The sequence below is a fragment of the Conger conger genome, chromosome 6 (assembly GCF_963514075.1).
Source record: "Conger conger chromosome 6, fConCon1.1, whole genome shotgun sequence".
Taxonomy (NCBI): domain Eukaryota; kingdom Metazoa; phylum Chordata; class Actinopteri; order Anguilliformes; family Congridae; genus Conger; species Conger conger.
The window spans coordinates 24764565-24776518 of NC_083765.1; the positions used below are offsets into that span (position 1 = coordinate 24764565).

Here is an 11954-nt window from a genome sequence, read left to right on the forward strand (position 1 = left end):
GGGCAAATGCTCAGAGCTAGGAGCAAACTCACAGAGCTAAGGGCAAACTCTCAGAGCTGGGGGAGGCTCAAAGCTGTGGTACCTTGGCGTTCTGGACGCAGCGCACCGCGTAGGTCAGACCTCGGAACACGTTGCTCTCCATCCGGGCGTGGCCGTGGTTGCACACCAGCACGCCCCCCTTTCCGTCCCGGAACAGGCAGCGGCGCATCAGGCAGCCCTGGACGGACCGGGCCAGAACCTGGGCCTCCCTGTCCTGCTCCAGCTCCTCCTGCAGGGTGCGCAGCTCAGGGGGGGCAGCAGGAGGCCCATGTGGGGCCGAGGACGAGCTGGGGAACTGCTCCAGGAGGTGAGAGAGACCGTGGCGACTGTGGGAGAGTCTGTAGAGCGTGGGGTCGACAGCGGGCTCCCCTTCCTCTCCTTCCTCTTCCTCCTCCTCATCTTCCTCCTCGCTGGGCTCGCTCTCGCTGCAGCCGTCCCCGATCACAGTGCCCTCCCCGAAACCTCCGCCCCCGCGACCCCTGCACCGCCGCAGTGTCCGCTCCCCTCCCTTCCCCCACAGCTCCCCCAGGGTGACGGCCACTCCGGGGGGCCACAGGCTGCGGGGCCCGTCCCCCCCGTCCGGCTGCGTGGCCCTGGCAGTGGCAGAGGAGGACCGGGCCAGGGCCGCCAGGTGTCTGCAGGCCCAGTTGCGGTCGGAGGTGGGCGGGCCTTCCACAGTGACGGACGCGCCATCGCTGCCGGAGAAGTCGCAGCTGTCCAGCAGGCTGAGGGCCACGCCCTGAAAGTGGGCCCTGCTCCCCGGCCCAAACGAGCAGAACCGGGCCTGGCAGGTACCGGGGCCCCTCACCTGAAGCTGGCCCCCCTCCAGGTTACAGTTGTCCAGCTGCACATGTCCCGAGGTTGTCTGCGGCAACACAGAAAGCAGCAAAATGAATACCGAAGCCTGGTACCAATATGGCACTGGTTCCCATATGACCGGTACATACTGTACCGAATCACAGCCTCATTTCAGTGCCTTCACCAGCTAACACTACACTCCTCTGTCGACTGAGCCACTGACGGCAGGTGCCATAACAAGCTGGCCAATGTTAAACTCCTAAAGTCGAAACAGCATAAACTGTTAACAAGTGCAATTGAAAGGATTCAACTGTTCTATTTCTTTGCCTTTGCAATAAAAAAATGCCTTCTTCAATGTTTACTCTTTATTTTAAAGAATGTATCAGTTCAGGTACTATTTATGCATTCAAAAGATCATTTTATCATCCTTATCATTTAAATATAACCAATACCCATCCCTCAAAATGAGTGACACTAAATCATAACTACAGCTCCGCCAAATCAGGCTATTTCTCTGGATGCTGCCTGAACACGTGGAGTCCTTCCAGGAACAGTGACACAAATATGACACCTTGGCTTATTAAAACGCATGACTGTTGGTATGACATAAGGAAAAGCAGCAATCGCACACCGCTGATGCTCTTTCTTTCTGCACACAGCTTGATTGTTTTAGGTGTGGACGCATCCAGTTAATCATATACAGTAAAATGTCCAGTGCTAATTCAACTCCCTATAGGGACCATATGTGTACTCTGTAAGAGGTAATTTCGCACTGAACATTTTACTGATTATGATAAAAATGGATGCTTGTTTTAAATGTTCTTACTCCACTGGCAAATCTTGAAATTGGTAAAAATTGGAAATATTTTTGTAGTAGACTGGCCTACATTACACACCTTGTAGACCACAGGAGAGAACCAGGCCGGCATGAAGACCAGGTTGCAGAGCCGAGCGGTGGGACACTGTTGGTCGATGCAGACCAGCAGGGTCACTTCCCCCAGGTTCCCCTTGCCCACGATCTCCACGGGCGACTTCAGGGTCACCTCCGCCTGCTCCTCGTACACCCCGGGATGCAGCACCACCCTGTCGTATGGCCCCGCCGCAGACAGCGCCCCTCTGAGCGTTTCGTGCTCGCACCCCGGCCCCACGTGCCAGGCCCGCCGGCTCTTCCTGCGGCGGAACAGGTAGAGGCAGCTGGAGGAGCCGGGTTCGGGCCCGTGCCGGGTCCAGGTGCGGCTAGCCACGGCGTGCTGCCGCAGGGCCTCCCTCCAGGACGGGGGCTCCTGGTGCGGCCGGTTGGGCCAGTTTGGGTGCCGGCACTCGGGGCAGCCCAGGCAGAGCTGCCTCCAGCGGGTTTTGTCCAGGCTGAGGATGAGCTCTCGCCAGGCCTGGCACACCAGGCTGCAGCGGCCCAGGTCCGGCAGGGCCAGGTAGGCCAGGATCAGCCGCCACACCTCCACCGGCAGGCTGCCCACCTCCATGGCTTCCGTTCCAGCCTAGATGCCGAGCACGGAGTCACCAAGGGCCCCTGGAGGAACAGTGGGCAGGTTTTAAGGACACTAGAAGAAAAAGCAGGGACAGCAAACAGGATTAACAGTTAGTCTTGTGAGTACCTCCAATAGCATCCTAGGAGAAACAGCATGCTTGTGAGTGTATATGATCCCATTTTCATCGGGTTGAATTGTCTCCGTCTCTGATGACACACATTTCTGACAATGCCTTCAATCTCTCAGCACTGCGCATTTGTTTTTGTGTGTCACTGTGGGACACAGGGGAGCCCCAGCGCATGTACCAATGGAAACTCCTGCCATGATGACTGTACCGTCTGACTCCAGGTCAATTTATGGAACGCCCTAATGAAACTAACAAAGACCATGGAGACCATTCTCCCATGTGAGAACTGCAGGGTGCACTACCTCCAAATGCTGCTGATTGTATAACACTGCACATATAAAGCAATAATTACCAACTTAGCTTTGCAAATCAACCTCAACGTGCGACCTTAATCACTGTTCATTTCACTTCAGATAGAACAAGTGAATGTTATATTTCTTTAGCAATTCAAAGCCCACAACTGGAGCATAACCATTAACGCAAACTTAATAGAGCAAGCAACTGACAATGATTAACTAGTGTGCATTGGGCAGCGTTATATCATAACCGTCAGTCATAAAACGGTCAACATCATTATTATGATGATAGACCTATTAACATGTGACGTTTTTCGTTGACATATTAGGTTCAGTAAAATTGGGTGACATGGCTTATACCTCATTCCAAACAGTCTAAATCGGGTAAATTCATAAAGTGGGATTTCGATAACACAAATTAATTGGCTAAATGAGAATACGGCCATTACTCACCAGCCAAATGAATAGCAATAGCAGAATGAACGTCACGAGTAGCTATAGGGCTACAAAGGATCGATGGCACGTTCAATGTTTTTAAAAAGCCTTTAAATGTGGGTAAATTGCTGGGATGAGGGAACAAAAGAAACTTTGAAGGGGGCTTAAAACAACATGTGTTCATCTAAGTAGCCTCCTGTAAAGCGTAGCTATACATTTCAGTTAGACGACTGTCTGTTCGATTTCTTAAATCTAGCCAATAATTGCCATATAGCACAACAAAAAATGCATGGCGTTACAATGTCGCGATTAAATAGCTTAGATGTACCCAACTTTGTTTCAGAAACCTTTGATGTACGATTGAATTGCCGCTAGACGACCGCAAAGCGCCTCTCGCATTTTTCACTTTAAGAAAATAATGGTTTAATGCATGATCGAGTGAGTTTCTTTAAATACCCTACCATACGGTAAAATAAATGGGTAACTTACCTTTCCTATTTCAGCTGAACGAGGGTACTTAGTAGGCTACGTTCTTGCCCACTCCCCTTCCTTTCTTCGGAATCAAAACAGAACAATATTCAGACAGCAACGCGTCAAGGGAAAAGCATCGGACGACGTTTTTCTGTAGCCCTCCTTTACGACGAGGCGTAGAAACTGGGGCGTGCTTTGAGGAGTTGTAAGGGGGTGGAGGATTCAAGTTGGACTACACAGTAATTTGTTATTTCAGTGTGGGTGATAATAGCCTAGCGGTGTCCACGTCCATCTCGTATTTTACGCGGTACAGTAGCGGATGTTTTGTTCACTGGTTTTCCAGTTTACATCAAATGAGATGCCGCCGCAGCTATTGTGTCGACAGGAATCGCGACTGATATCGCTTCTTGTTCCTTTGCAGCCGTGGCAATCCTGTTTTAGAAAAGCGGTAATTCGGCCTCGTGGTTGCAGTTTATTGATAACGGAAAACATTTAACGTAAAGAACGAACACGAATCCACACAATTGGTACCCTTAACCTTTCCTGGGAGGCTGCGAGACGAGTCCGTTACCAATTGCGTCAGTCCAATCTCACGTCTTTCTCCCGATCAAGGCCTTGGCAACTGCCAGCGCTACAAATAATTGAGAAGACTGGATAAAGGAGTACGTTAGCAGTAGGCCTACACAACCTGATCTGCCAAGCTGACAGAAACCATGTCCACGGCAGCATCTAAAAGGGCAAAAAAACGGGGAGGGTTTTGTTTTTTCTGGGTCGAATGAAACCCACTCCCCTCCCCAATAGAGAAATAACTAACATTACAGTAAGAGGTTACATAAAGCAAACGTATTTTTAAAACGTTCCAAATGAAATAAAATTTGAATGTCACATTTTTATGTTTTTGTTTTTATGAGGCTTTATAAAAACACATGAATATAAATATGATTTCATAAACACACAATTTTCCAGAAAAGTACATCATAAAATATTAGCCACATGTGCCTTGGTGACAAAGCTGAAACTAGGTAGCTAAGGTAATAAAATAATCTGTTTAAATTTGAGATGTACAAAGCAACCCACATCAATCCATCTGTGACTGTCTAAACTTCCTGTCCTAAACTACATTCACAATTGAACATTTTATAGTAACTATAACTACAATTCTGAGCTTGTTGACAACTTGACAAAGAATCACACACAAACCAAAATACATTCATTAGCTTGTGTTTAATATAACCCAATAAAAAAGGCAAAACAAACAGATCATAGACTACTGTACATCACATAGTTTACTGGAATCTGATTTTATCTTTGACTCCTATACGGGCCAGTCTTCTGGGGTTCTGGATGAATGGTGTTTTTGAAATCTCCAGCTTCTGGTTCCTTGTTGTTCCTAGGAACTGGGGGCATTGGGGCTTGGAGGTTGTGTCCATTTCAGATGCTGTCCAACTTCTTTAGAACATAGGGTGCTACAAGGATAAGTAGAAATAAGGTCATCTAGATATACCATAACTCAACCCTATGAAAAAAATGTGTGATGATCAATGCCTGTTACAGATAATAATAATAATAATAATAATAATAATAATAATAATAATAATAATAATAATGGTGCAGCAAGCATCCTGCAAAAAGAGCACACACACACACACACACATCTCCTCTGTACCTCTGACAGGCAAATTGACCAGGGAAGTAAGTGAGTAGTAGCCTTTGTGACACAGTAAGGAATAGCCCACCAACCCACACCCTCCCTCCATGGGTACATGCATGTCTGCATGACACTCCACAATACTCAGGAGCTTTCAGCCACTGCAGGGAATGAGATGAATGTGCATGCCAGACATGTAGTCCTATTGGTCATCTCAGCTTGGTATAATAAATTACATTTTATTGATATTTATTGATAAATTACAACATCCTTCACCTATGTGTGTTGATGCAATTATACGTATTAACTGTCATAGATGATTTCTACTACGCTCCTCGTAAAAATGTTTTGGCCAAATAATTGCAATGTCACAGCCATCTCTCTCGTCAGTTTAGTATAAATTAGGACCTTATTCTGACAAGCAAACGATAATGTAAACACCCTGAACTATAATTATGCAGCTACAACGTTGTACTTTGTTGTACGTCGCTCTGGATAAGAGCGTCTGCCAAATGCCAATAATGTAATGTAATGTAACAACGTCATACGTTATACCAGGGGTCGGCAACCCTGGTCCTGGAGAGCCGCAGGGTGTGCTGGCTTTCGTCTCCACCTTAAAATAAGCAACCGATTCAGACCCAAGAAACCAGGTGAGGTGAGTTAACTGTGTAATCAACGGCTTTCATTGATCAATTAATGCCAAGTAACAACGAAAGCCAGCACACCCTGCGGCTCTCCAGGACCAGGGTTGCCGACCCCTGCGTTATACCCTCTACAGCCGTTAACTAGCTTATACTAAACAGGGCGTTCAAAGCCTGTGACAGTAGGATCACACACAAACTATAACCACACAATCGATCCCGTGAAATTAGCCATCCAAATGGGATACCTACTGACTCTTAGAAGCGCAACATAAATGAGAAAGTTCCGCAGTGATGATATCACGTCTTCTCGCATCTTTCGCTTCATCTCCTCTGGGTCCATTTTGGGGCCCAACCCTTCGATCTTTAACATTTCTGAATTGGATCTAAAAGAGGATTTTTATAATACAGAATTCGAGTGTCAAGAGTTTCTTGTAACAGCGTGGGAGCTTGTGACCTTTTCTCCGACTTCGGAAGTAGAATATTTTAGACTGTACGGGTTGTCAAGAGGAACAAACAGTATGTACACAGCAAAACGCGAAAGTCTGCGCTCTGTTCTCAAAACAGCATAGAGACATCTGTATTCTTCATCTGGAAAGGCTCGTCTATGTTTATTTTAAATATGGTTATTTTAATATTCATATTTAAGAATAAGGAAACCGTTTATTTATTTTTAGTTTTTTCATTTCAATATTTATGAAATGTATTATTATCCCAGTCCTATCTATTTATATCTTGATGCTAACCTTATTCATATGATGTCTATGTCGATTAATCATGGTATACCATGTAACCACAGCCTCATATCTAAACCGTATAGTCATGTCCCACAAACAAATCATCTCACAATGAATACCCTAAAGAATAATGACAATTAATTAGTGTCTGTATTTTAAGGCTGCTATAGCTCCCATAGATATTTAGTAATCCTAAAGTGGACAATATGTATGACAAAAGAGAGTTTTAAATCACAACAAGTAACATGCATTATCTTGTGAACGGTTATGCTACTGTTAGAAACAAAAGCATGTTCATGAACATACGGGCTCGTAAATTCTCTTTAGGGGAAGTATCTTTGTAAATACGAGGCATGGCTTCCTGTGTTTCTAAGGATTGTGGGTAATAAACAGTTAGTCAAGGCCTCATTCTTGTTGTTCTTTCCATTCAGCAGTAGACCTGCATTAGCAAACATCACGGTGGGTTAGACGATGGATATATAATCTGCGCAGTCAAGATTATAGTTTCTCCTTCACATGGATGATATGTACCATTTGAAGTGTGGGCAGACCTGGGCTGGTAAAATTGATAAAATGTCTCTAAATGTATCTCAAATCAAGGTAAACTGACTCACACATTACCTGATCCAAGACTTAGATATGAAATTACCATTTATACCTAAACAATAATTGCCACTGTTGCTGTATTTAATGTGCTATATAGCATTGCACCCAACCCCTACCCAGATGGTGATCACGTCCTCTTTTTGGGCTGAGCCCAACCGAGGTACATGGGCAGCCCAGCCACCAGGCCTCTCCGCCTGTCCTGTTGCCACCGCGACCCTGACCCAGATTTAGCAGTTAGAAAACAGATGGATGCATCATGGATTTTATTATATCAAAGCACTTTACAGTGAAGAGGGGAGGCCCATCTCAACCACTTTTGTTAGATACAGATAAAGTGCAGAAATGATTTCACCGTGATGTTTTCTTTAACCTTTACTATGCTCCTCAAATATCCATTATGCTGCAATAAATAACCTACCCACATACAATAACCTCCTAGAAATATGTTTTTAAATTAACAACCATAAAGACTGCTTTTTGAATGGCAAATGGTAAACAGTATTTATATAGTGCCTTTATCCAAAGCTCTGTACAATTGATGCTTCTCATTCACCTATTTACACACCCATTTACACACCAACGGCGATTGGCTGCCATGCAAGGCACCAACCAGCTCCTCTGGAGCATTTATGGGTTAGGTGTCTTGCTCAGGGACACTTCGACACACCCCGGGCTGGTGGTCGCCCCATTGGCTCAGGTAGTAATCTTTATCAAATCACAGGGGTCTTAGCCGTAAGATACCCTGCTACACAGAAATCTGAGAATATTTGCTTTGACGCTATAAGAAATGTAGCATAGAATCTTCTAATACATTGCACTGGTCCTCCCGCCCTGGCACTTGTGCTCATTGAAGTTGGCTGGCATAGCCTGTACCCACAATAAGTTATGTGGCGTAATCGTAGTATGTCAGCAGGTGGCGACACTGACCAATTCATTTACAGTATTTGCCTAATCAATGTAAGGGGGCGGCTAAGTATTTTTTATAGTGTATATGTTTATTTATGTTGTTGCGGGGATTTTTTTTTTTTTACAATATGAAATTGTTACTCAAACAATGTTGGGCAAATTGTTTCCTAAGATTGAGGAAGATAAATAAAAAGACCGGGGAGAGGACAAGAGCTTCGCAAGGAGGAGGAAAGAGATGCCCGTAAGTCCGTCAAAGAGGGAGGGGGTGAATGAGAAAGGCAGGCAGAGCTTAGTAGAGATTAGAGAGGCTAAAGAGGAAGATTTTACCGACAACACCCTTGGACTAGAGGTACATTTGAGATTTGCCAATACCTCTCCATCTATTTCACCCTCATACTTGTTGGATTGCGAATAACCACATCCTTCAATAAGCTGCACGAGGTGAGTTTTGCTTTCAGTGCTTATTAATATCAGCCGAACTTTCCCCTGCGGGCGCGATTCTAAATCAGGTTGGACAGTGCACCCACCATCAAATTTAGGAACTGGCAGTTTACAGTGAAATATCGAGTCTGAGTTGTTTATATGTCTTGAAGATAAACTTCTAAAACAAATTGCGCTAATCAGAGGAAGACAGACGTCCGATACACACAATTGATTATTTATGGGCCGCATTTATTGAATTTCCTATTGTGAACTGATACATTTGTGTACATTTTCAATACAAATGTATTCTTATCTGAATTTTTGCCTCATCGGATTTTAAAGCCACATTTAAAGCCAAATTCCAGACATGGGAAAAGCAAAATCTATACAACAAAATGTTGACCTGAGGGTGCAATAAATCAATGCCGTAAGTAGTCTTAATTTGATGCTGTGTTCTGTTTATATTGGTCGAAACGTGTTTTAAACATCAATCACCCAGACCCATGGCAACACACGAATTGTCTACAAATAAAATTAATACTCTCATGGCAACATAATTAATGTATCTGTCACATAACGTGCTAGTTTGAATACGTTTCATGTCACTTCGGTAGTGCTGTGGAGTCGATACTTGGCATATAGTTAATCAAAATGCATGTTAATAAATGTAGGCTATAATAGCAGGACAACCACATTAAATTGACGTGTCTTTGGTTTCACCGAATGCGCAACATCACATTCCTTGACTCGGTGCCTTTAATTCATATTGTAGAGCAATTCTTACTTTTGGTCTTAAATGGCAATAACATACTGTTGAGGTACTCTTCTGGACACCGTCCGCTTACACGTTTACTATTAGATCGATGTAGAATAACTGTAGGGTGAACAAACAAGTTTGCTTGCGGCTTGTGAAATGTGTCATAGCAAATCATCTCTGTCTGATGCATTGCGCGATTTTCTCCATTGGCCCTTTTAAACTATTGTATTTCATAGCCCACTGACAATCTATTTATATATTATGAAATACAATACTCCCATAGCAATTAGGGCTATAAACTAATGTTCTGATTACATTAAAAGCAAAAATGGCAATTATAAAAATGCACCACAATAATCAGAATTATTACAATCATACAAAAAACATTTTTATAATTAATGTGCATGCACCCATTAGCATGCATTGAAAGGCGGACAGTGATGGTTGTGCAGGATCCCTATGGGTAAGTACTTTTTGGTGCTCTAAAGTGGTGCTTAAGCTGTGATGCATGGGGCTTTGTGGTTACCATTCTGCCCACACCGAGGTCAGCAGAAAAACAGGAGACATTTGCTGGCTCCTGGGGAATGGCATAACACAAAGCAGTGTCATCTTCAGGCAGATACACTCAGTGAGCACTTTATTAGGTATTTATTAGACTTATCTTTTACACTTCTACTTCTGTAGCCTATCCACTTAGAGTTATGATGTGTGTTCAGAGATGCTCATCTGCATACCACTGTTGTAATGTGTGGTTATTTGTGTTATTTGTGTTACTGTCACCTTACTGTCAACAAGACTGCAGAACTGCTGCTATATATCTTTTTTGCACCATTCTTTGAAAATCTAGAGACTATTGTGCATGAAAATCCCGGAGATCAGCATTCATTCCATAGTCAAAGTCACTTAGATCAAAGTCACTTTTTTCCCCATTCTGATGGTTGATGTGAACATTAACTGAAGCTCCTGACCCGTATCTACATGATTGTATGCATTACACTGCTGCCAAACAAATCACATGAATACACATTTTTAGGTGTAAGAAAGTGCTCGGTGAGTGTATTTAGCAAGATCCACACACAGACAAGCGCACTCGAGGACTGGGCACTAGTGTACCGGATTACCATTACAGACGTTGAAAACCATTAAAACCCCAAGCTACAACTTCTTGCAACAATTTCTAAGCTTTATTTAACCAAAGGAATCCAGGAAGCCAAAGCAGGTGGGAAGCAGCTGGGAAACACACAGTATGAGACGGGCAGGATGTGCAGACTGTGGCTCATGTCATCTGCTGTTACAGTGGGGTCTTCAATCACCTGTTTAGGCCTCTAATACTACAACTCTTTATTGGTGTGTTTAGCTATTTTAAAATGTAAAAAATCTGTGCAGTCGGTTTTATGCCGGCATAGAACTAAATATTGAGTTCTCTGCCTTGGAAAATAATGTCTGAAAATATTCTATCATGTACAAAAAGCTCTACATTGAACACTTGTTTCTGTGCACACCAGGGACCTAACCTCAGGCATATGTGTGTGAAACCACCCTGACCTCTCTCTGCCTGTGGATGGCACATGCGTCTCCCCGGAGGATTAGCAAATGCAGATCCATGCTGGCCCTCAGCTGGAGAATGCCACTGTCATGGCCCTGCCTGTGCACACTGGGGTCACCAATTCACCCAGGGTTTGATGTCATACCTTTTGATCATAAATTATTTGTCTGCCAGTTATTTTTTTGCATCAACTCCTCATAGTGGGAGGTTTCTTCTAGAAAAGAAACAAAAAAACTAAATGTCTTGGTGCCTGATGCACTTGATTGAGGATGTGACATAGGCGCTGACCTGAAAATGGACACCCCTGCACAGCTATTTGGGTGGTAATATGGTGAACAGGTTTACACTGCTCATGAAGAGGAAGGGATTGGTTTTTGTTGCTTATTGTAAAGTTGCTTGTGCTGACAATAGCAATTTGGTACTATCCGGTCCACCCTAAAGTATGCTTTTGTTGACGCAGCAATGTGTTATTTTGTTTCATACCATTGGACAATGTCAATAGAGCATGTGATGTAGACTATATTGTGGAGTGTATCTCCGGAGACAACATGGCTGTGTCCAGCAGGGGAGGGGGAGAGCAGCAGACTGTCCTGCTCACCATCATTCATTTATGTTGTTATTTTTAGGAAGGTAATACAGACTTAAGGAACTTAAAATATCCCATCCTAGATGTTTTTCTGCCTCTGCTGTTATATCCATTCTCTTGGGTTGAAGTGTCTTGCTGGTTTGTTAGTCCTCCCTTTGACTAAAAAAAGATTTTAGGAATATTCAAAAATGGCAATGACAAGCGATGATCTCACTTTAACTTATTTTTTATGGGGGGTGGGGGTGGGTAGGCTACCCTCCAATACCACATTATAATAAAATATTTGGAGGGGATGGGGCACTATGATGTCGATGATGACAAGAAATTAAGAACAATTCTTCTGACATTCTGTTAGCAGCAATATATAATTCCGTTAATATGCGTACCGTCATCTTTCATTGTTTTGCTGAAATGAAAGAAGTGGCTGGATTACGTTACATGCCCCGGCTGA

General features: G+C 43.8%; 2 protein-coding genes across 3 annotated transcripts in view; both read right to left on the bottom strand.

Annotated features, from left to right (window-relative positions):
- The window catches only part of fbxo10 (F-box protein 10), an 11053-nt gene extending 6713 nt beyond the window's left edge, over window positions 1–4340 (bottom strand). The window contains exons 1-3 of one of the 2 annotated variants that reach the window (XM_061244484.1): window positions 3672–4340; window positions 1734–2365; window positions 83–904 (exon numbers count right to left, since the gene is read on the bottom strand). In XM_061244484.1, coding sequence (XP_061100468.1) covers window positions 83–904; window positions 1734–2318 — 1407 coding nt within the window. In that variant the 5' untranslated portion in view covers window positions 2319–2365; window positions 3672–4340. Of the gene's footprint in view, window positions 1–82; window positions 905–1733; window positions 2397–3671 lie in introns of both variants that reach the window. The other variant, XM_061244483.1, reaches the window with a different exon arrangement.
- Window positions 4341–4858: 518 nt separating this feature from the next.
- On the bottom strand, window positions 4859–6438 carry tomm5 (translocase of outer mitochondrial membrane 5 homolog (yeast)). Its single transcript, XM_061246794.1, has 2 exons — window positions 6195–6438; window positions 4859–5119 (listed from the first exon to the last, which is right to left on the bottom strand). The coding sequence occupies exons 1-2, from the start codon at window positions 6313–6315 to the stop codon at window positions 5085–5087; spliced, it is 156 nt and encodes a 51-aa protein (XP_061102778.1). The 5' UTR covers window positions 6316–6438; the 3' UTR covers window positions 4859–5084.
- Between the last annotated feature and the right edge of the window lie 5516 nt (window positions 6439–11954).

What these genes read in the sequence shown, in the direction of transcription:
- tomm5 (XM_061246794.1), bottom strand. Translation starts at nt 6,315, where the DNA reads ATGTTAAAGATCGAAGGGTTGGGCCCCAAAATGGACCCAGAGGAGATG. An exon ending in TGTTGCGCTTCTAAGAGTCA is followed by an intron (nt 5,120 to 6,194) that starts GTAGGTATCCCA and finishes TTATCCTTGTAG; the next exon opens with CACCCTATGTTCTAAAGAAG.